The sequence below is a fragment of the Polyodon spathula genome, chromosome 10 (genome assembly GCF_017654505.1).
Source record: "Polyodon spathula isolate WHYD16114869_AA chromosome 10, ASM1765450v1, whole genome shotgun sequence".
NCBI lineage: Eukaryota > Metazoa > Chordata > Actinopteri > Acipenseriformes > Polyodontidae > Polyodon > Polyodon spathula.
Genome location: NC_054543.1, coordinates 29,485,165 through 29,511,173, shown reverse-complemented (window position 1 = coordinate 29,511,173; position 26,009 = coordinate 29,485,165). Strand labels below are relative to the sequence as shown.

General features: G+C 37.8%; 1 protein-coding gene across 1 annotated transcript in view; it reads right to left on the bottom strand.

Annotated features, from left to right (window-relative positions):
- The window catches only part of LOC121322069 (carboxy-terminal domain RNA polymerase II polypeptide A small phosphatase 1-like), a 28,331-nt gene extending 24,346 nt beyond the window's left edge, over positions 1 to 3,985 (bottom strand). The window contains exon 1 of the mRNA XM_041261564.1: positions 3,661 to 3,985. Coding sequence (XP_041117498.1) covers positions 3,661 to 3,736 — 76 coding nt within the window. The 5' untranslated portion in view covers positions 3,737 to 3,985. The remainder of the gene's footprint in view (positions 1 to 3,660) is intronic.
- Positions 3,986 to 26,009: the final 22,024 nt, after the last annotated feature.

The following is a 26,009-nucleotide window of genomic DNA, read 5'->3' as shown; positions in this document are numbered from 1 at the left end:
AAAATGAATTTTCTGAATATTCTGAATAATGATGGCATACTAGTCTACATGTAAACATAAGCAGGAACTGTCAACTGTAGGGCAGAAATGTGAAACACTTATTAATGCTCTACAAGGATAGCTGACTAGCTTTACACACAATCTGCAAAAAAGTGTAATAAGAGTCACCACTATTAAGATTCCTTGTGAAACAAATACACTGTTGTATACAGAATAGCCTTTACCGGAGTGCCTATTACTACTGTAGTCTTTAAAGCCAGTAGAACTGCTCTTACCCATGTGACTTAAACTGATTTGTGAAAGGGAGATGCAGCATGACTAAACACATTTATTTTTTATATATATATCTACGTATATATACTATTATATATATAAATATATATATATATATATATATATATATATATATATATATATATATATATATATATATATATATGTATATCAGGGATGCTATTTGCCTAACAAATAAATCAATCATTGTAGGGACCACCCATTTGAACATTTGCAGTGTACATATTGCTGGTGTTTTCCACGGATCTGTACAGCCCCTGTGCAGCAGATTTCCTTTTTCTTAAGGAAGTAATATAGCATAAGCATATCAGTTAATAATTAACAAGTCTGTTTCACAGAGGGAGTTGCTTTGAGTGCCTGCTGTTGGTGAGTTTAAGAAAAGTAAATAAACTGGAAAGCCAACACAAAGGGAGCATCAGCCCTCCAAGTACTTCAATAAGGAACAATTTCAACACAACTCCTGTTCCCAATTTCTAAGACAGGCAGTACTAACACAATGTAGCAAAGGTGATGACACCATGACTGGGTCCTAGAGACTGTGAAACAACCCTAACATACAGACACATTAACCAGCTCATATTTACAATGACATTTAGGGCAGCAACAACATTATGCTCAACCCTTGCCGGGTTACAGTACATAAACAAAAGGGAAAGCATGTTACAATACTCGGTTTCCAACAATATTGTTCAGTTGTACACTAAAATTGTACTTCTTCCTGTCTGTTACAGCAACTACATTCTTCCATACTTAGAGAATTAGTTTCTGAAGGAAACCTTATTAACAAGTCATTAAAGATGTAGGAACCAAGCTTCCTCCCTCTAATACTGTATGTCACTTTCTTTAGCCAAATAGGTATGTTTTGCTATTACATGCAGCAGTAAAGGCCCCTTCACACCAGACACGATGGGACAAGCGAACGTGTCCTACCGCACCATGACAAAAAAAAAAAAATAATACTACATAATTCCAGCTATGACACAATCAGAGGAGAGTTGCCACTAGTGCAAAAGATAGTGTCGCAGCAAAGGTACCATTTTATCACAGGACAAACTGGATTGTGTCTGGTGTGTGGAAACCTTTAAGAAGGCAACCCACCAGAAACGATGTGATAAAATGAACTGAAGCTATACTTTTGATAAGTATCCTTCACACCAGGGTGACAGTGGAGTGACGCAAAACAAACAGGACTGAATCCTATTTTTTCTGCGATTTGTTGTGTGACAACTAGGGAATGAGCCAATCAGAGAACAGCTGCAATGCACGTGGTCCAGCAGGGTCAGCAGTATGCAGAAATTGATGGAGGAAAAAATAATACTTGCCGTTGAAATGATACCCAGAGCTTTATGACAAAGATCATCACAATTATAGAGATAAAAATTTAAAATATATGGGAACTGGATAAGTCTGGTATGTATGATTTATGGCCTACATGTTGAAATACCAAAGTCAGAGAAGACAATTTCCACATCATATTCATGAATATGTAAGTCTTAATCAGTTTTGTCAACAGCATTTTTTAATAGTTGTATAGATCTTTCAGTTTTCAAATCTGTCGCATAGCTTCCGTGTCGCTTCTGGCATGTATGTTCATGTTGCTCTAAACGTATCTTGTCGTCCAATGAAAACTCACATTGTGCCTGGTGTGTGGCATCCTCAACAGTAAGAGGATTTGTCTGAGTTACAAAGCTCTGTTAAACTCAGGAAACAGAACTGAAAGTATAAAATGGCTCTAGCATTTTTTTTTTTCTTGAGAACATCTGACAAAGTCAAAGCAGATATTTTCAACATGACATATAAATGAACCTTCTTTGAGCTATGGTGTGTCAGTTTTGTTTGATTTTACAAGATACAATCCCCAGGGGTCTTTTTTCAACAATCTCCCCTTAAGCGTGGCCCCGTCGCGGCTGGGCTGTATGGTGGAAAAAAGAGGTAATTCTGTAGGCCTGTTGCTTTATTTGTTGCTTGTAGTTAAATACGGAAAAGTGCAATATATTGGACAATCCTTACAGACAACAAACTTGAAGTCAAATGGAAACGTGAAAAATATTTTATCATTGACACATCCAGTGTTTAAAAGCATTGTGTCACTGGAATGAGAAATGCTTACTAGACACCACCTGTAATGGAACTTTGAGAAGATCATAGAATATAGCTGTGTACCAAATATACAGACAACCTATGTCAAAGCATGTGGTCTGTACCAGGGTTTAAAGCAATACTGCAGTTAAAGGGGTTATTGCTGCACAACACTGGTAAAGGAACCGAAGTATGAAAATCAAATACAACAACTGTGTGCCAGCACAAAACAGCAAGAAGGGTTTTTATAACCCTGCAAATATGAAGTCACCACCTCAAATGGTTTCTGAGATACAATGCTTTGACACTATGGCCTTAATTATAATGTGTCCTTGATAGTCCTACTGAGGTAGAGAATTAAAGAGATTGCTTAATAGATTACAAAATCAGAACTACAGTACCAGCTCAAGCAGCAAAGGGGGTACAAAAATATGCAAGGCATGCATCACACATGAAATATTTCCAAAAATTGGCACACTGTAAATGTAACAGTCAATACACCCTGTTTACAAATGTCTCTTTATACTGCAATTACCACCAGACAATATATTAATGGAGTTTCTTCTTTCTTGTACTCTAATACTGTATAATAAACCACGAGAATTACCGGTTGTGGTTCCTGTATTGTCTCTGATGCTATTCTACGCAAATGTAGAGTAAGTTACTGTATAATACTAATAACAATAACAAACTGTATGCTCGTCCGTGATACAAATAGTTAATAAAACCGTTTTATACATGCACTCTACTAAAAGCGCGCACATATATAAAACATGTAAATAATTATAAAATCAAAAAACAAAAACACTTTAAAATTAAAAGGCCTTAGGAAAAATACTGTAATGCACAGACCCCGCCCCTAGTTTACTTCCAAAGAAGGGAATTCAATTGCACTAGTACAAAAATTAAAAAGAAAAACTTTTACATTTGTATCAGCTTGTTTTGAACGAGAAACCACTGATCGATTATATGAATACGTTTAAAAGTGAAAACGCGGTTCACTAGCACCAAACTAACATAAGCAAGTGAAAGCGCGGGTCCGCTGCGCAACGTACGTGCAGAAGTGTCAAACATGCCTGCAACTTTTATAGCTTTTCTAAACTAAGAGCTTTGCACCATGAAAATATAACTAAAAAATAAATAAAATAAACATAGCATGAGTTGTGCACGATCGGCAGTAGCTTTTAGAAACACAGTCCACAAAAAAAAAAAAAATTAAAAAAAATTACAAGTGCAATTAAAAAACTCAGTTTTATCAGGTTAAAAAAAAAACCTTGTAAATCTTACCTTTTTCTTGCAATGGGGTATTGACCTCTTCATCTCTGCTAACCTGGGTGATTATGGACGTGAGGTGATTGTCCATTAGTTCAGAAATTCCTGTATAGCCTGTTGCTTCAAATATATATTACTGTACTGTAATTACCCCCCGACCTTTAACTCTGTAAATCCACTGTATGCATAAATGGTTTTTAGAAAATGACAACAAAAAATCTAAAAAGGAACAAAAAATGAAATAAAACTAAAACGGGGGAGTATCTTGTTAATAACTTTGTTACAACATGGAGTTCTCTCTGCTCTCAATTTCAAGATACAAACATGGAACTTGACGGTTTCAAGGCACCCCCTCTGTCTTAAAGCGGCGATGACATAATAACGACTTCCTAAAACTAAAGCGGCGACATTTTGGTCTGTATTGCGGGATAGTTTCAGGGCAGTATGCAATAACTTACAATATTGTCGTTTTTTTTAATACACTCGCGAACAACAATAAATGAAACACATGTGCGTGTGCGTGTGCGTGTGTGTGTATATATTGTAGCGGCGGGCTATAGAAACGGGGGCTAAACACAGTTTGACACCTTGCATTGAGTAGTATAGTGGGCATAGTGCTAACTGTGTACAGCTGGGATTGGGGGGTTAGCATGCTAATTAGGAATAACTTTAGCTGGCCAATGATCAAGCCTGGTTGGGCTATATTACGGCGCTCAGGGTCTATTCTGTTCTGTTTTGTTTGACTTGGGGATTGAACTGATAAAAGAGCAATAAACGGCACGTTTGGGTGTGTTTCAACCTCAATAAACAGTGCCTGCGTGCTTATTTCGCCGCCGTCGCTGCTGAATTAACCTCACGCTTGGAACCCACAGCACTCTCGATGTTACAAATATATATACACATACACACACATAAAACTAGATAAACATAGCATTAAAGAGTGTGACGCTATTAAGATCTGAAACTGTTTAGATAATTAAAATATACCCCTTTGTGTTGATGAGCAGGCCTAATCTCAGGTAAACCAACTAAATTGAAAGATGTATTGAAAAATATACTGAGAGGCAGTCAAGATGACCTGCAATGTATAATAATACACATAAAACCATTGCTTATTGTTGGCAAATGTATATGGGGTTTGAAGTCCCTATGTTCACTTGAGTTTCTCCCTAAGAGGTCATGTGCAATTATTATTATTATTATTATTATTAGTTTATTAGCAGACATCCTTATCTAGGGTGACTTACAGTTACAAAATATCATATTCCACATTCACATCAAGTATCGCAATCCATAGTTCACCTGTACAGCTCTGCCTACTCATGAAAAAAACAAGATTTATCACACATTTAATTTCTTCCCACTTTGAGGGCCTAGGTCTCTTATCTCTAAGGGGCCTTTCAACCCTAGTTCGTTTGGAGAGGATAACTCGCACTAGAGTTCAGTTAACACATAAATTCGGTTAATTTGTGCAAGTGTGAAACGCCAAAAATACTAGTTTCGTCCCAAAGAAGACGACTAGGGTTCACCTGAAAGGGTGGTCTCCGCTCGATTGAGCGGGACTGTAATGCGTTTCCTCCTCAAAGTTAGCAACTGTTAAAGCAAACGGTCATGAGTTTGTTTGTTTGTTTTTTTGATATACTGTTGTGCGCTTCAACTGATAAAAAAAACTCACTGACATTCAAACCGAAGCATGTGTCCCAAAATCAAAATCTGACATGTGTTATGCAGATTAGAATTGATAATCCCCACATGATTCCTTGCCTGTGCATATGCAGTTTTTCAAAGATCGGTGGACATGCAAGCGCAATATTTCTGTGGACTGCTCTTGTGTTGTGCTGCAGCTTGCAAGAAATACTGTTATTAACAATTAACGCCGCCATCGAATTAATGCCTCACTCAATACTAGCTTTTTAATAGACGCCACCCTCGAATGAATGCCGCTCTCAATAAATAAACGTACAGGTATTTTTTTCTACTCTGCTCAAAAAATAAAAAAATTAACGCGCAACTCTGGCTATGTAGATGTGATGCCCCTAAAGAGACTGCTGCCTCAGTCAACCGTGTAATACAAACTAATGTACACTCACCTGAGTAAGCACATTTTATTTGATAGTACAGTCCCGACAGACAACCCTAGATAAACTACTTACAGCACCCAGCAGTCCTTCGCGTCCCTTTTTCCCCCAGTAGAGTTCAGTGCCAACACAGCAATGGATAAAACAATGGCAAGAAAATATTTTAGTTTTAACAGAAATCAAACCTATATTTAGAGGTAATGATTGTCATTAAAAAAAACTGCATCACACTCAACTACCGTTCTCTCCCTCTCTCCCTCTCTCTCTCTCCTCTTCTTCTTGTGTCCCGCCCCATAGCAACCAATACACACTTCTGATTCGCTGGTACATTCCTCCCTAACCTCCCGACTCCGCTCTCGTTAACGGACAGTAAATGCACTGTACTCAAGACCCAAAAACACACGAGTATGTATAGTGCTGTAGATCAGAGACTCTCACGGCACCGCTTCTAAAATGCATTAAAATAAAATATTGCAGCGTTTGTAAAGCATAGTATTATTAATAAAGGCCACCCCCGTTTAAGGGCCGCAGTCATTTTGATCAATTTAAAACAAACACCGCGGCGCCAGATTGCAGTAATACGGTATTTAAATGTAACCCCACCGTCGCCACTCTGCCTGCACAGTACAGTAAAACAACAGCTAGCATTTATGCCTGGGCCTGATGTAAGAAATGTGGAATTAACACTTCTGATAGAACAAACTGGCTCTCTAAGGTGCGTAGAGATCCTGGGTGTAGCACCGAGATGGTGAAACCCGTTAAACCTCCTAATGGTAATCCCATAAACAACATAAATTGAGTAATAAAAGCAAGTGTCGAGCCCCTATCAAGTAATGCAAAAAAAACCAATTAAGAGGTAAATTAGTACAATTACCTAGAGAAACCTGGTCAACCTCCAATTCAACAACTTAAGCCCAAAATATTTAAATACTTTGATTGCAAATTACCTACAAGTGTAGAATAGTAAACGCACTATAGTAATTAAATTAAATAACCAGTTCACTTGCAGGTTTTTCACTATGCAATAATATCGTACATGGTACAGTTAATGAAGTTAAGCAGCTACTAAATGTAAAAGTAACCTTTCTCTCTAAAAGATTATATTCGCAAAGATTTGAATGGCGATTCAGAAAGCAAGGTTATCCAAATTATACCTTTAAAGATGTTATCTTAAAAAAGTTAAGCAGGCAACACAAAATACAGTTCACAACATTTTAAATGCAAAAACAGATAAACTATTTATTTAGATTTTCTTTCTTTTATTCTTTAATTATTTCTATTAACATGAATCAAATATCTAGCAAAGCAATTCAATACACATTAAACAAAATCACACAAATAATAATAAAAGCAATAATAATAAAAGAACAATGTCTTGTATCGGGCGGCGCGCATTGGCGCTCTGTTGGTACTGTAGCGAGGCAAACCCCACCAGATCAATAAAAAAAACAAGGAAACATTATTGACGATTTTGCATGCAGTAAATTGTAACGTATTTGATTACACAACAATGTACAGGTACAGCAGTGAAAAAGTATTTGCCCCGTATCTGATTTTCTGCATTTTTGCATCTTTTTGACACTGAATGTTATCAGATCTTCAACCAAAATCTAATATTAGACAAAAAGGGACCCTGAGTGAACAAATAACACAACATTGATACTGATTTCATTTATTTATTAAAGAAAGTTATGCAACACCCAATGCCCCTGTCTGAAAAAGTAATTGCCACCTTTAGCAGCAATAACTGCAACCAAACGCTCCCTGTAGTTATTGATCAGTCTCTCACAGCACCGTGTAGGAATTTTGGCCCACTCCTTCATGCAGCTCGGTGACATTTGTGGGTTTTCGAGCATAAACTGCTCGTTTCAGGTCCTGCCACAGCATCTCAATGGGGTTTAGGTCTGGACTTTGACTAGGCCATTCCAAAACTTTAAATTTCTTGTTCTTCAACCATTCTGATGTAGACTTGCTTGTGTGTTTCGAATCATTGTCTTGCTGCATGACCCAGCTGCACTTTAACTTCAGCACAGATGGCCTGACATTCTCCTGTAGAATTCTTTGATACAGAGCAGAATTCATGGTTCCTTCAATGATGGCAAGTCATCCAGATCCTGATGCAGCAAAGCATCCCCAAATCATGACACTATCACCACCATGCTTGATCTTTGATATGAGGTTCTTACTGTGGAATGCAGTGTTTGGTTTTCGCCAGACATAACGGGGCCCACTTTGGCCAAAAAGTTCCACTTCTGACTCATCTGTCCATAGAACATTTTTCCAGAACTATTGAGGATCATCCACGTGCTTTTTGGCAAACTTGAGATGAGCATTCATGTTCTTCTTAGTCAGCAGTGGTTTCCACCTTGCTACACTGCCATGAATTTCAATTTTGCCCAGTGTCTATCTGAGGATCCCCAGATCCTTAGAAATGGCTTTGTAACCCTTTCCAGACTGATAGACATCAACAACTTTTTTTTTTTTTTTTTTTTTTTTCCAGAGGTCTTCAGGAATTTCTTTTGATAATGGCACAATGTGCCTCTAGAACCTGTGTGCTGAAAACTTCACTCTGATGGTAAAGTTAGTCAGATTTATATTGGGCAGGGCTGGCCCAAATCAGGCCTGATTGTTAACCAAAGTATTCAAACAGCTGACCCTAATTATCCCTTTAATTGGGTTGAGTTAACTGGGGGGGGGGGGGGGGCAATAACTTTTTCACACCTGAAGATTGCATGTTTGATTACCTTGCACACCAAACAAATGAAAGAAGCACCAAACTTTTGTGTCATTTTTTCTCTCAGACTACCTCTATATACTATTACAACCCATGAAATGATCAGACCAAATCAATGTGAAAAATGTGCAAAAATGCAGAAAATCAGACAGGGGGCAAATACTTTTTCACGCACTGTACGTTTGTTCTTTACTATTAATTTCCACCACCGTGGAATGTTGTGGAGTTACCATTAGTGAATAAAAGTTTGAGCATCTTTCTACATATTACCTTTTTTCAACTTCATATGACGTTCCTTGTTTGTTTGAACTGTTTGCCTTTTTATTCAGTAAATCAGGAAAAGTCATTGTCAAGCTGAGCTACAAGATTTAAATAGGCTTCAGTTTTTTCCGTTTTTATTCTGAAATTTATTTAACACATCCCCTACAGTTAATTTTTTTGTCAGATCGATCAGTCATTCATAATAACTTAAAACTGAGAATTAAAGCTGTTGTAAAAGGGTGGAGGTCTAGTTATAAAGGCTGTAATGTATATCGAGGTGTATGCATATGTATATGCATGTACTGTAGTGTGCACGGGGGAAGGCAGCAGCAAGGCTGGTATGTGACGTAATCACACACAAAGACATAAGCCCGATATACACTCCTTGCAAAAAAGCCAGCTCTTTTTGTACAGCATTATTGCTGTTATGCTTTAATGCCAGAGGTCCCGGGTTCATGCCCGCCTTTCATCTATGTGTGGATTCCCTCGCCCTGTGTGATGCACCTGCCTGCGTTAACCGAGATCACTACATTGGTGTTTTACAAGGGATGACGTGGATGATTAAGAAGGAAGAGTCCATCTTCTCTCCCTGGCAGGCTGGGGTTCGTCGGCAGATCCAGAGGCTGACTGGGAGTCTCAAAATGAGGAGGAGGAGGCAGAGGCGATGGCAGAGGGGGCTAGCCCGAGGCATCGAGACGGCAGGAGTGGCGGCGTAAAGAGTCCACCGTTCGTTTGGCAGAGTGGACCGTGGGAAAAGGCTCTTCAACTCGCTGGGTGGTTAGCAGAGGATACCCTAGCCCTGAAGCACCAGTCAAACTGAAAAGAAGCAGAAGCTGTGGGCACGACTGGAATGCGACTTGTTAGAGAAATAAAAATTAATTTAGCTCTTGAAAACTTGCCTTGTGTTTTCCTTCTTGGCACCGCTACATTGGTGTCAGAAGTGAACGCAGGTACCCCGGCACACACAATGCAGACTGTAGCCTGGTGAGCAAGTCCGGGCAGACTTCAGGCTGGCAGGGGAGACTGTAGTGTGCACGGATGAAGGCAGCAGCAGGGCTTGTAGGTGACGTAATCACACACAAAGACATAAGCCTGATATATGCTCCTTGCAAAAGAGCTGGCTCTTCTGTGAATAAACAAAATAGTACTAATATCGCAAGCCTTGCATGGGCAGAACCCTGCATGTTTAGTAATGAACATCTGTCCGGGGTTCAGGCCAAAATAATAAAAGGTTCCTACTCCCTCACTTCTCAGTCATTCTCTCACTCTCACTCATTCCTGCTATCCTTTCTATCATATGCAGTCTCCTTTCTTTTCATGCAATTTAATTCTTTGCTCTTCAGTCTCGCTCTGGGTTTTTGCACTGCTTCACGCCTAAAGGCCTTCTGTTATGCCTCCCTCACTGTCCCTCAACACCAACCACTCGCTTTAAAGTCTGCATGTGTTCTCTATGAGAGGTTAAAGTAACAAAAAGTAAATAAAATGCAAACTCACCTGTTAACAAAAAAATTAATCTATTAACAACAAAACAGCATACCTTAAATCGAAATTCAATTTATGCAAGGGGGCGCAAGATTTGTATTTGAGCTGTGTGCTTTTGTTTCACAGTTTATTTAAATACATTTTATTTGAACTGTGCAAGCACAAAGTGTTAGTCATTCCCCTCAGCCTCACCCACTTCCATCGAGGAATTCAAGGCTTGCTCTTGCTGTCTGCCCACACGTTCACTCAATCACAGCTAACTTTAGTTGGAACCCAAAACTGACACTCAACAGATGACAAGTTCTGGGTGGGGGCTCCGAGCTTTATAGAAGGAATGGGCTGAAGTCAGTTACTTATTCCTGATTTAAGGGTTGAAGTTAGTTACTTATTCCCGATTTGAGGGCTGAAGTTAGTTACTTATTCTCACAGTTACGTATTGAATTTTAGCTCACATTCTAGGGGGGAAATCACATAGATAGTCTGGGTGTGCCATCTCAAGTGGGGTATAATTTCTCATCAACATAAAGTAGATTGCAGAGTGGCACAAGCAGGCATTCACATGCTATGCCATGAAATATACACACACCCTTTTTTCCTGTATATTAGTGCACATTGTGAGGGCTTTGCCACCTCAGTATAGTATAGTGCGAGGTGGCATGTACAGCACTGTTACCTGCTATTTTGTATGAAACATGTCTGCATATACTGTGCTTTGACTTTTAATATGCTGTGAATGTAGAAGCCTTTAGATGACATTTCATGCGATTAGATTGGCTCTTGTAATGCTGAAATTTGCATATTTCCTGATTACCTATTGTTCTCTATTCATTGCTTTTATTCCCCTTAACTCGAAAGCTACTTGTTTTTATGTACAGTGCTCCCTCGCTATAACGCGGGTATCGAGGGACACACAATATGAGCGTTATAACCAAAGAGCTTTATAAACAGGGGACGGGTGGGTGGCGCCGAGGGACACACAACAACACACATTTGACTAAAATACAAAATAACTCCCTGTCTTTAAAATATAACCTTCAGTGAATTACCCATGCATAAAGCACCATGTAATCAACGCTATATTTTTAACAAAAAAGGGAACATTCCCGCTCATGTATTATTTTAATTAGCAGTTTTTAAACTATAAATAGCCTGGCTAAATTGCGGTTGGCAGTTCAGTTCGAAGCGACAGACAAGCAAACCAAGTGAGAGAAGAAGAGCGGGTCGGGCAACAGAACGTTTGACCATTGTTCCTAGTCCAATTTCTGTGTTCTTGTGTATATTTTAGCCTTTTAGTCTTGTTCCCCTTTCTTATCAGGTTTTCTTACTGCAACACAACCTTTTAAGTCTTGATTTCAAGAGTGACCTTCGTACTGTTGATGGGTGGACAACGATACCTGAGCGTTCAGCCAGTTCTGTTGTCAACAGCACATATAACCCTGAACAAGACATGATAAACCAACAAACGTCGTTAAAATATAAAACAGTGCTTTTATAGCGTTACGATCTGTTCAGAAACTTATAAATAATGGCATTCTAACATTCTGAATCAGTTATTTTTTCTTCACACTTCATTCTGACTTGGTTTGTGTTGCTACTGTGCTTTTCAAAATGATTTTATTGGCATGTTATTTTTACTGTCTGTTGACTCTTGACCCAGAGTAAAGGCCGTTGCACACTGGATCTGATAACACATCTAAATTTAACGTGCGTCTAAACAGAAAAAAAAAAAAAAAAAAAAAAAAAAAAACTATCATGTGCATTCCTTACTGCACCTTGCACACTGAGTCCGTAATTGTCGTACGACGATGAAGTGTCAATTTTAGAATCGAAACAAGTTCAATTTGATCCGATATGATGTGCATTAAATAATACATTGACCAATGAAAAACAATTGAGAAGACACATGGATTCTTGCAGTTCCCTGAACAAAATGGAAAATCTAATTGTGTGTGTGTGTCACCAAACAAAATTACTTTATGATAAATCCAACAAAGATGACAAAGACTTTGAAAAAAAAGAAAACCTATGGAAGACATTGCCGCGGACTTGGGCATGAATGATATGTATTATAAAACATGAAATTATGAACTGATATAGGTTATTACAAGCATATACTTTTAATTTTAATTGTAGTCAAGGAAGTAAAGAAACAATGGCCTAACCTGGAGACACATATCAGAGAAAGAAGCGCCACAGGGCAACCAAGAGCAGTCAGTTCTTAACAGTCAGAAAAGAGGGGCAGACATGAACTTGGTAGCATTTCTGGCTCCATACACAGAGAGTAGTAGAAGGTCATTGTTGTAAGGTATTTTCGAAAGTTCATTGCTAGCTTCCCAACTTTTTATATATATATATTTATTATAGGAGCCAGTGTTTGAAAAATTAAATATTGGTCATATGGTTTCTGATGCTATGACAACTGTGTTGTGTAAGTAATATCATGTTTTTTTTTTTTTTGTTTTGTTTTGTTTTGTTTTGTTTTTTTTTTTTTTTAATTTATTTTATTTTTTTTATGCATTGCGTAACCATGTTATTGCAAATCTAGTAGAAGCATAATAATTAGAAAATGTTTTAACGTCCATCAACGTTTGTTGACCATAAGGTTTATACTACATTTAACATTTTTTTGTGTGTTCAGTTATGTACAGCGGAATTGTATACATTTTTTAATTAAAATACTGAAACTATGGTTATTTACTACAAAGCCTCCCACTGCACACCAGCTCTCTGAAGTACGACATTAACACGTCTAGTGTGCAATGGACTCACGACTTTTTTCGGATGACAGATGCTGCATGACGGAACGGGTACCGCGTGCAATGGCCTTAAGACGGTGTATACCTCTGTTGGGGACAGGTGGTACTGCAAGTGATTCCAGACGCATTACGCAGTAACAAACACATAACGTATGTTATTAAAAAATAATAATAATAATCAAAATACGGTCTCTTTTATTATCCAAAATCACTCGTAAATACATGATAAATATTGACGGAGATGGTATATTGTGATAACATAGCAATGATAAAACGTAATATTGTTTTTGTGTAATTTGTATCTGAGGGGACTTTTGCTAGCAAACAAAAGACATGGAAACAAAATAATCCACATTTAAGTTCCTAATATAACACAAAGACATAAACAACAAATTATTCCAATAGGGCAATACTGAACACATTATGATCACACACAGCGACATAAGCCCGTTATACGCTCATTGCAAAGAAACCGGGTCTTTTGTACAGCGGTATTGGCGCTATGCTTTAATGCGAGAGGGCCCAGGTTCACACTCGCTCTCCGCCTGTGTGTGGAGTGCCCCGCCCTGTGTGATGCTCCTGGCTGCGTTAACCGAGATAGCTACAATACATATAATACATGCATTTCTGTATCTAGAGAAGGGGTTCTCAACCTTTCTTGAATAACGCCCCCCTTAGCAAAGTTTTTCCAAAAAAATAGAGTGGTTAGAATCAGCAGCAAAAAATACTTTAAATTGTAAGGTACTAACTGTACCGCTGAAAAGTGTTTCAGTGTTGTCAAACACTTTCCCCACCTCTGTGCTACTCTCTGGGGTAATTGGCCTGTCTTTCACCCCTTACAGAACACTGCAGACAACCGGTTCAGGTCAGGACAGTGGGTCTTTGTAGGAATTCCCCTGCTACTACTGCTTATGCTGAACCACAGGACTCCACAGTCACCAGTGCTGTCAATCTGCCATCGTTCAAAGCAAGTGACGGACTGCAGAGCCTGCCAGAGTCTGCTTTTGACAGGATTGAAAATAAAGCACAAAAAAGCAGACACAGTTGCTTTCCCCCTTGTGCCACAGTGAACTGAATCCATACAGAAATCGAGCACAGACTGAATCAGACCAAGACAGGAAGTTCCAGACAATAATGGCACTCAAAGAGTCTAGACCCAGTGACAGTGACGTAGTGGCCCATTAAAAAAAAACTAGCACCTCCAAGCCAAACACTTTCCCAGAGACTTGCTAAAACCAATTCCTTTAACTTAAAACCCTGCCAAATGTTTTACAGCATTGCTAAGCCTCACTCTTTCTTCTTCAGAAACTGGGTTTGCCTGTGGTATTTAAACATGGTTTTATGTGTGGAAAAATAATCAGTAATTTTTCAAGGAAGATTACTTTTACTAAAGGTTTCACAGACTACGATTAGCATGAATCTTGACCTACCTCACTTATGCCTCGTTTCACAGACCTTGATTAGCAGTAGTCTTGGACTACCTGATGTTATTCTAGGTAATGTAAATCGAGATTACTGTTAATCTGGGTCTGTGAAACCAGCCAATAAAGGTAACATTATGTAGTCCAAGATTAGAGCCAATTGGGTCTAGGAAGCCATCAGTATAAGCCTAATACTTATCTACACTTGAATTTATTTTGAGTTATCATCAGTGACACAGAATTAAAGCCTAAAAAGGTTCTATTGAAGGTCAATGGGGGGGGGGGGGGGGGGGGGATTAAATTGCAGTCATTACAACAAAATACAGGAGTTTGAAAAAAAAAACTTTTTTCAGTTTAGGGTGTGCATATGGTAAACCAAAATATCATATCTCAAATTAGATTTCAAGATATCTTTAAATATTTCAGGATATCTTAATTATGTACGTGTTTTTTAAATTAATTGAAGTTATCTTTAAATGATTTGCAGATAACTAATTATGGTGCTTTTGAAGATATACATTAGAAAATAGATTTAGAGATATCGGCAAATCAATTTAAAATACCAATCTATTTAGTCTTGAACAAAGAAGACTATGTGGCGATCTAATTCAAGCATTCAAAACACTAAAAGGTATTGACAATGTTGACCCAAGGGACTTTATCGACCTGAAAAAAGAAACAAGGACCAGGGGTCACAAATAGAGATTAGATAAAGGGGCATTCAGAAGAGAAAATAGGAGGCACTTTTTTATACAAGGGTCTGGAACCAATTCCCTTGTAATGTTGTTAAAGCTGACACCCTGGGATCCTTCAAGAAGATATGAGATTGATGAGATTCTGGGATCAATAAGCTACTAACAACCAAACGAGCAAGATGGGCTGAATGGCCTTCTATTGTCTGTAAACATTCTTATGTTCTTTACATATATATGATCACATGATATGGATATGGCATATATGGCACCATGCACAGCCACAACAATGATTCAATTAATATCTATTAAATAAATATCTATTTCTTTCACTATGACTGCCTTATAACTTTAATATTATAGAAGACATTTCAGGGATTCAATTTAGAAGACAAATTCATCGGTCAGCCCATGTATACAAAATTATGTGCTATGCATGGCATGTTCCATTTTCGTATGTGTGCATGCTGTTATTATTATTATTATTATTATTATTATTATTATTATTATTATTATTATTTCTCTGGGGTACATAGTAGCACATCACACTGCACCAGTTAGAACATTAACAAACAAACCAATGTTAAAAACCAAAGCTACCAGGACTGGGGCACTAGGACTGCCTATTGAGATTATCACACATGGCTGAGGACGAGTAAATTGGCTCAGTGCATTTAATTTAATAAGTTTTCAATCTGCCAACACACGGACGAGGCAATTATTCAATGTAATAATGGACAGACAGACAGGCAAATAGTAACGTTGTTCTCGTTCACTATAATGTAGAGTCAATTATCCAAACTAACTGGGACCGATACTAGTTCACATAATCGGTTTGTATGGATAATCGAACAGGTATCAATAGCAATTACTGTACCTTTAACAATGTACAGCATACGGATAACCTACTGCAAGGTTTCTGCCAGTGTAACAGTGTAAGAATGAGTCCTTAAGTGAATATACACAAGTCCAGTCTTTCGGAAAGGCCTCAGTTTATTTTCCATCACATACTTTGTTACTTCCTCCTCACAATCGAGTACACAAACCACAGATAGCCAATGTATGCATAGTATTGTAGCAGTTCCCATATCCCTGTACAACTATTAACCCGCCATGCTGTACTTGCTCAACTCTCTTCTCATACACATGCACACATACTGCATCTCCTCCTTTGGGAAGTGGAGTTTGACCTCAGTCTCTCAAGCGCTCCAAACCTTAAAGGTGCAGAGCTTATATATATATATATATATATATATATATATATATATATATATATATATATATATATATATAATTGGCAATATACAAGTACTTAGTACACAAATACTTACTGATGATATATAGCTAGTAACGTATTCTATCACTGTAATTAAACGTACCATATACCAAACTTTGAAAATCAAAGAATACAGTTCAGTACAACTTTTAGCACATTGCATAACTTAGGTAACGTATTGAATCCTTAGCAATTTCTATATAACGTTGGTGTTTACTTAGTACACAAGTACTTACTGATGATATATAGCTAGTAACGTATTCTATCAAAGAATACCCCCCCCCCCCCCCCCCATTAAACTTACAACCCCCCCCCCCCCCCCCCCCCCAAAAAAAAAAAACAGTAAAATGTTTCTATACTTTGAACTTGTTGTTAAGGAACTAAAATGCGGTCTCGGACAGATGTAAATGTTTTGGCATTTACAAAAATAGCGTTGTTTAAATCTGTCCCCTTATTAACACCTGCACTTACGTTTGTTTTGTTAGGAACCATCACACAACGAGAGAATTGTTAAGTAGGCAGCGTGAAACTTGAGAATTTTTATTTTTTTTAAATGATGATGTTTAATCGGTAAGCTGCACAAATACAGGCAAATGAACAAAAAATAACAACAGAAAACGATGCGTCCTTCATGCAGTTTTCATAAAAAAAAAAAAAAAAAAAAAACACACATTCCACTTAATTGTAGAACTAAAGGTATACTGGATGTCTCCTCATGTGTCTTCTTTTCTCCTCTGTCATGTTGAGCAGTGTAAGCTGAAAGGTGTTATTATAATTGTATCATTAAAGCGAATTTCAAATCTCGTAGATTTAATTGTAGCGGCAGGGGTTGGTTGCGTAGTTATTAAGTGCAGCAGAGAAGCACATATAAGGAAACAAGGAAACATCATGAATACAAACAGAACCAGTTTCCTATACAATCCCAAAATCGGGATTAGGCAGCTACACCGCACGTAATTCGTCACGTGATTACAGGTGAGTTCGTTTGATTAGACAATACGGTTGATCAAAGATGGATAATTGACTCTCTATTGTATTTTCAATTTCTATTCTTGTTAAATTTACCCTTTCCCTTATATTATTAAATACATAAGGATTAACTCACATTGTACCGTTTTGTTTTCTTTTGAACTTGTATGAAGACAAAACATGTAGCATTTTTAATGTCTGTAAAATTCAATAAATTACGCCAGTGACTTAAAGGCCGATGTTTTTCGGAGTTTGTTTTTTTTAGTCTTAGTTTTTATGCCGATTTCAAAAATGTATTTTTCCAAGCGAGTTAAACTGGAAAATTCATTTCGGGATTTTTTTCATAGTTTTGTTTAGTTTCCCGTTGATGTAAAAGTATCCTACAAAAGTTTCTCACTAACTTTTTTTGGCAGTTATCTGCAAAGGGAAGCCTTGAAACAGCAGGGAAGAAAAATAAATGTAGGGAGTGTCTACAAAGTGCACGCTGTGAGAGATAAAGCAGGGACCATGTAAAAGTTCAATGTATTTACAAATATGTACGCAAGTCAATGGTATTACACAGCAAAATAATCAAGATATATATATATATTATATTAATATATATATATATATTATATATATATTATAAAATAAAATTTGTATTCTAATGCTGTAGTTTACGACTTCAGAAAAATGAAGTCTGAAGATTTTTTTTTTTTTTTTTTTTTTTTTTTAAACAGCCTTAAGTTTTGTAAACAAATGTAACAAGCAGGCTTAGACACGCTTAAAGGCGTTGTCCCAAAGGGACTTTTACTTTTGCTACATTTTTTAACTTCAGTACCATTTTAACAGCTCCCCTCACCATTGTACAGTTTAACTTTTCACATATAATATGTTTCTTCAGGTGACTGGAGAGCTGCCCTTGCTTCTATGTTGTTCCTCCCCTTATAGAGTCCCCTATAATTCCTTTGCGCCTCATAAAACATTCTCTGATTTTGAAAGTGATTTTAATACCTGCAGACCAATGGAGGATGTGGCCAAGTGGTCCCAGTTTTCCTGGATGGTTTCTATCTGGGATATCTAGGACTAGTATAGCACTCACTGCTGTGACCCCTTTGAAACACTGATAAATCTGTGAACCCCCTAGTAAAGTGCCCTGGTACCCCAGAAAAAAAAGTCCCCAGTCACTCATGGTCCAGCAAGTCAGATTCTACTGTGGTAAAGCAGTGCTTTTAGGAATTTGATGTTGGATAAAAACCATTGTTCATTGACAAAATAATGTATGCAGTACTGTTTTTTTCTTCCAAATTTTGTTCTAAAATGTTATTTTTCAAAAACATTCCAGCTTGTATTAAATGTTATTTAAATGGCATTTAATTCTTTATTTAAGTTGTTCATGGTAAAATGTGAAGATATGACTAAAACAAAAAAAAAGCATTTATCATGACAAATATTTTATTGTTATTATTAGTTTATTTGGCAGATACCTTTATCCAATGCGATTTACAGATGTTACTGGACAATACAAGGTTACAGTGCAAAAACAATATTTAAATACTGTGTAGTTTACAGTAAGTGCAAATACAACTAGAAGTATTCTGATTTAAAGACAATTTATTTTGGCCTAAATCCTATTTTGGTGAGGCAGCTGTCCCAAATATCTAGCCAGGGCAATGACAATTTGGGTGGGATTGGAGGGTCTGTTTTTAGCACTGCCATGCACATTTGAATGCGTTACCACGACTGGCCAGAAGGGGAAGTATTGGCTGCATCCAGTGTCCCATTATAAATGCACTTCCCTTCTGTGTACAGTATATCCAGCACTGAAGAAGGGAAAGGGCAGGAGTTGAAAAATATTGATATTATAATGTCCACCACTATTGTTAGCCTAATAGTAAATTACTCCTCTGTGGTAATTCATGGTAACAAATGTAAAATCCAACCATAATACTCCCTTGGTAGTGAGGAATGTTGGGATTTAATATAGGAACCTACAGCAGTACATGTTTCAGCTCTGTAGCACCAAAGAAGCAATATATTGGAAGGTTCCTATAGGTTATCAAAAAACAGCTTTGTCAAGGAACAGCTCTGGAAACAGTACAACACCATCTCACTGAGTCCCAGGCTTACATTACAGTTAAATTACAGTTTACAGCACTGCCATAGTGTGACATAATCTCCCTACCAACATGTAAGGGCACTGTATAACAGGAACAGTGTGCCCCGGACTGGATGGTTTGACAATTCGTTTCAGGGTCAGTCGGAAGTCGGCCATCCAAAAAGGGGGCGAAGCCACAATACTAGAAGTCGGCGCCTTACTGCAGTAGGTGATGTGTCATTCATGGATTGGAGAAGGCGTGATGGCACTCTCTATCGAAGGGGGCATGGCTGTAAGTATATCAGGGTGTGTGGCCAAGCTAAGCAAACCGGGAGCTGTCGCTGTTAAACCAGCATTCAACCCGGATTACAAACACTGCACCAGTCACACTTAACTGTGTATTCACCACCAGCGTGGGAGCACTGCATCCAACCTGGATTACAAACACTGCACCAGTCACACTTAAGTGTGTATTCACCACCAGAGCGGGAGCATCACATCCAACACAGATTACAAACACTGCACCAGTCACACTTAACTGTGTATTCACCACCAGCGTGGGAGCACTGCATCCAACCTGGATTACAAACACTGCACCAGTCACACTTAAGTGTGTATTCACCACCAGCACGGGAGCATCACATCCAACCCAGATTACAAACACTGCACAAAAAGACGCAGAGCCGGGCCTGGACATTGCCTTTGTGTGTTATTATTTCAGGACTGAAACCCTGTATTGTTTGGCTGTGCAATTACACATTGCTGTGTAGTTGCCAGCATTATTATTTAACTGTGCCAAACTGTGAAAATAAATTAAAGAAACTGTTTGGACCGTGGACACTGCCTCACCTCTACACCTGCTCACTGCAAGCCACTTTGCAACACATAGCTATACCATACTTTATTAAATAAGCATGTGCTATGCAATACCCCCCCACTCTCCACACACCACACACACACACACACACAACCTGCCTCTTGTGTCAAATCACCAGCCACCACTGTATCCTTTGTATAGGCCGGTTCTAAAAACTAAACTGTATGGTTTGTTGGAATCCTTTTCCGACAATTGGAGTGATCTGTTTGTCTGATGCTTCAAATCCAAACAAGCCTAGAACTGAAGCAAACTTAAGCAACACTACTGTTTATCACCCTGGTCGTGGCCTGTGCCCCCTGTATGAAGCCTGGATTCAGACTGGCTGCCTCTTGGGTCTGGGGGTCATTGATGTCAAGAGTACATCCTGGGTGAGGAGGGCCTGCCTTCTTGCACATCCAGGATATACACAGAGATATGAATTCAATGAAATACAGGTCTAGCCTGCTGGAATCCAGCAAAGCAAATATAAAGGGTAAGTCAAATTGAACTTTAGGTAATAATATAAAGCAACTGTATATATGACCAACATTTTAACACAGGCTGAAGGTTAAATGCCTGGTGACATTATAGCTCTTGTTCTTGTATTAAAATGCCAACTTGTTTTTATTAACTTTAATTGGCCTACAAGGACGTTTTGTGCATTTACTTACAGTACTCGAAATATGATGTCAAAACCGTGGAACGTCACATTTAGATTACTGTATCCAGCAGAAGGGAAAATTCATATTTTTTTATATGCTAATCAGTGCACAAAACAAGAAATCATACAGCCCATTAATGACTGGTACATTACTTTCTACACAGAGAAACCACGTTCACACTGTAATTTAGTACTCAGCCAAACTAACTAATAGTGGACCACTTGCTGCTCAAAACAGATGTAATCATTTCTGGATAGAAGAAGAAGTGACAGAAATAGATTAGAATCGCACACAGCACTGAAACCGCTATGGTTAGAATTGTAAATGATCTCCTTTTGAATGCTGATGATGGTGCTCTTTCAGTATTGTTTTTTTTTTTTAGATCTTACTGCCGCCTTTGATACTATTGACCACCGGATTATGCTGAAGTGTCTCGAAAATCTGGTGAATGTAAGGGGGCGGGTGGGGCTCTTGATTGGTTCTGCTCATATCTATCAGATTCTTATCAATACGTGTCCTATGCTGGTCATAATTCTATACATACTCACCTTATTCATGGAGTCCCACGGGGATCTGTCCTTGGTCCTCTTCTTTTTAACATTTATCTTCGAAAGAATGTGGTTCAGTTCCATTGTTATACAGATGATACACAGATCTATTTAAAAATGAATTTTAACACTGATACAGTCCTATCCATTTGTTTGGCAGATATTCAAACCTGGATGTCATTTATTTATTTATTTATTTATTGAATGCTAGTAAAACTGAGCTATTGGTTATTGGATCTAATACCCAGCATTACTGGGTTTTCATGCTCTTTTGGCATTTGCCTATTTTATTGTATTTTATTTATGTATCTACAGAATTTTTTAACTGATTGATGTTCATTGTGTTTTTGTAATGTTGATTTGTGTTTGATTGTTTTGTTATGTACAGCACCTTGAGACACCTAGGTGCTATAATAAATTAAAGTTCTTCTTCTTCTTCTTCTTCTTCTTCTTCTTCTTCTTCTTCCTTCTTATTATTATTATTATTATTATTATTATTATAGCAGTACCACAACAAAATCAGCAATAGCAACAAAGTGTATTCAGCTACTTCTAAGTCTGTAGGGCTCCACCAAAACACCAGTCAGAGCCATATTATCCAAATGGAGAAAATTTGGGACAGTAGTGAATCTTCCCAGGAGTGGCCGTCCTGCCAAAATCTCTCCAAGAGCAAGGGGTAAAATCGTCCAGGAAGTCACAAAGAATCCTAGAACAACATTCCAGGATCTGCAGGCCTCTCTCACCTTGGGTAAGATCAGTGTTCATGACTCCACCATCAGAAACACAATGGGCAAAAATGGGATTCATGGCAGAGTAGCAAGGCGGAAACCACTGCTCACTAAGAAGAACAGGAATGCTTGTCTCAAGTTTGCCAAAAAACACCTGGATGATCCTGAAGAGGTCTGGAACAATGTTCTATGGACAGATGAGTCAAAAGTGGAACTTTTTGGCCAACATGGGCCCTGTTATGTCTGGTGAAAACCAAACACTGCATTACACAGTAAGAACCTCATACCAACGGTCAAGCATGGTGGTGGTAGTGTCATGATTTGGGGATGCTTTGCTGCATCAGGACCTGGACAACTTGCCATCATTGAAGGAACCATGAATTCTGCTCTATATCAGAGAATTCTACAGGAGAATGTCAGGCCATCCGTCTGTGAGCTGAAGCTGAAGCGCAGCTGGGTCATGCAGCAAGACAATGATCCAAAACACACAAGCAAGTCTACATCAGAATGGTTGAAGAACAAGAAATTTAAAGTTTTGGAATGGCCTAGTCAAAGTTCAGACCTTTACCCCATTGAGATGTTGTGGGTGGACCTGAAACAAGCAGTTTATGCTCGAAAAGCCACAAATGTCACTGAGTTGAAGCAGTTCTGCATGAAGGAGAGGGCCAAAATTCCTCCACGGTGCTGTAAGAGAAGTACAGGAAGTGTTTGGTTGCAGTTATTGCTGCTAAAGGTGGCATAACCAATTATTGAGTCCAAAGGGGTGATTACTTTTTCACACAAGGGCATTGGGTGTTGAATAACTTTCTTTAATAAATACTTGAAATAAGTTTCAACATTTTGTGTTATTTGTTCACTCGGGTCCCTTTTATCTAATATTAGATTTTGGTTGAAGATTTGATAACATTAAGTGTCAAAAATATGCAAAAACGCAGAAAATCAGATGGGGCAAGTACTTTTTCACGGCACTGTATATCTCAATATTAAAGTACAACCATTAAAATAACAAGGACAACTTAAACATTAGCATTCCACCTCATTTCACTTTTTATTTTTATATTTGAACCTAGAAAATTAGAAAAACAAAACACAAAGGGATTTATTTGTATTCCTATTTCTTATGATTCAGATCAAGTTTGCTAGGCTCATGGTTATTTAATAAAAGGATGCACGTAATCTCGTCAGACATCAATGGTAATGGCCACCCGATTATTGTTGACAGTTGTTTAGCACAGTTTCCCCATGAGTGTTCATGTGAAAAACTGTCTTCTCCCTGCCTCGCCTCTTACAAATGCTTTCTCCAATTAGAATCTGTGAAACTGCTTCCATGCAAATGTAATTAAATATATTTAAAAAAACACTGCTAACTTTCTGAAATACAGCTGTTTATTCATTGTTGATGGTAAAGTAGCAAACAATTCAGGCTTGAAATCAAATTATTGTTAATGAATTCACTTTTAGCTCCAGGCAATGGATTGTTTCCATTAAATGATGATCCAATCTTCAGTTATCCTAGATGCATCCAAGCCTGGCAGACCTCCCTGCAGCAAAGAAAACTATACTGCAGTCATGGTGACCATGTACCTCGTCCCTGATTCACTCCTGGCTGATAAAGTAGAGATATGGTTGCTTTGGAGATGACTACGGCAAGGGTTAATGGTGCTCCACTAGCTGTGGTGGAGATTTGGAATTTGGCCTCCATTACATGGGCTGTGCTTTTTTTACTCCAACTGGGTTTGACCACTGGGACTTTCATATTTGAAAATATTTATTTATTATTTTTTTCTATATCAATTTCATCTCTATCTTATAAGAGTATGATCTCTGACTTGTATATATTTATTGCTATTGATAAAATAACAATAAGTTTTCTTGTATAATGTGTTTGCTCTGCTTTGGGAGTTACTTACTGGGACATATTTACTAAGGTTTTGGTGTAGTGCAAACTGGAACAGTCACTGTTAATGTTTCAAAACTGGTAAGAAAGCACTTGTATAATGCACGATTTTTTTTCAAGGTTGCAAACATTTTTAAATAGTTGAAAAGAATAGTGGTAAAAAAACCTGGAGTTCAAGGCATGATTAGTAAAACAGATACATAATAACAATCAATAATATATATATAAAAAAAAAAAAACATATAGAATGGAATAGACTAGATACTGTTGTTCCTTAAAACAATAAGAGAAGGTGGCACTGTATAAAGTTGCATGCATCTTAAATGTATTTTTGTGCCAAATTTGGTTTGAATGGTGGCAGCATTTAGATTGGCTATCATTTATCAATTAAATTGACACTCTAACCTTCCATCTAGGGTGACCAGATAGCAAGAGTGAAAAATCAGGACACACAGTGAGGCAAGGAAAGAAACCTTGTGAACTATTATTGCACAACGCAAGTGACACACCTTTCTTCTGTAGATAGGATTTTTTTATTCCTTCGCCTTCCATGTGCATTGCACTTAGGCAGAAACAAAAGCTTACGGAAATGTAATTTAAAAAATAAATAAATAAAATACTCCAAAGCTGTTAACTTTCCTGTTTACTGTGCAGATGACAATAATGTCAGTGCTGGCTTTTCTGTGACCTGCTGTACTGTGTGTAGCAGGTAGGACAAAGTCAGTGCTGCACTGTTTTGATTTAGGTTGCAAAAATCTAGTTTTCAGCATTAGATGTAAAATAATGAACAGCAAAGCAAAACAAGCCAAGTATATTTCGGCTGAGGATCGTGTCAACACATTTCCCAAATAAAATGTACTGTAATGTTTAAACGGGTTAGTGAAATGTCAGTGAAATCCTAATTATAATCCTAATCATAATTGGACGACTTGACCATTTTCCTTTTTTGCTTTTTAGTGACAGGCTCGTCAACAACACCAGCCATCATGACACTTCTCCAGTAAAACCAGACTCACAAATAACGCATACCGAATCATATGACTGCAGGTTAACGTAATTGGCTAGCCGCAATGCAAACAACTCACTCAAACAACACGCCCTAGAGTATGCTGTTGCACAGCAGTCACGCATATGAAATTTCCTAACAAGAAAATAAAAAGTTAACGTTTTATATCTGGGTTTTCAAGGTTTACTCAAAAAATTGGGACAAATGGCGTCCCGACAGTATCTCGATTGAGACGCGGGTCAAAGCCCCTAATATCGGGACGATCCTGATTTTATCAGGACATCTGGTCACCCTGCTTTCATAATATAATTTTGTTGTACAAATTTTGTTTGTATAAAGTATTTTGAAGTATAACCATAAAATGTAGTCATGAATTAAAGGATTAGTACACCAGGTGCTTTTTGCAGTTTGCTTAGTTTTTTTTTTCTTTATTCTGTTTCTCAGCTTTCATGCCGTGGATTCACACCAGAATTAGATGAACAATTCCACAAAATTGTAAAGATTCCAGATTCCTACAGAGTCAGATAAATTAATAAATAAACAAACCACTAAAAACAACATCTACAAACTACATTATATAGATTGTCGCTGCTGTCAATTTACAACAGAAATACTCTCATTCCACTTAAAATGATCATCAATAAAGTGAGGCCCATTCCCGGGTACAGTGCAAAGGTGCAACCGGCTTCTCCCTTTGCTGTTTCTCAATATTTACAGGTGTTTTGTATTTCCAGGGGAAGTAAAAACTACAGATTTGTAATAGATATCTCTAATCTTTGGAATATAGTGGACATTATTTTACAGCAGATGAATTAGCACAGAGTTGTCCTGCCTTCTTAACATGACCAGTGTGACAGAAAATAGAAAACATGAACTGTAAACATTTTCATAAAAAATTTGACGTATAAAATGAATGTTTTA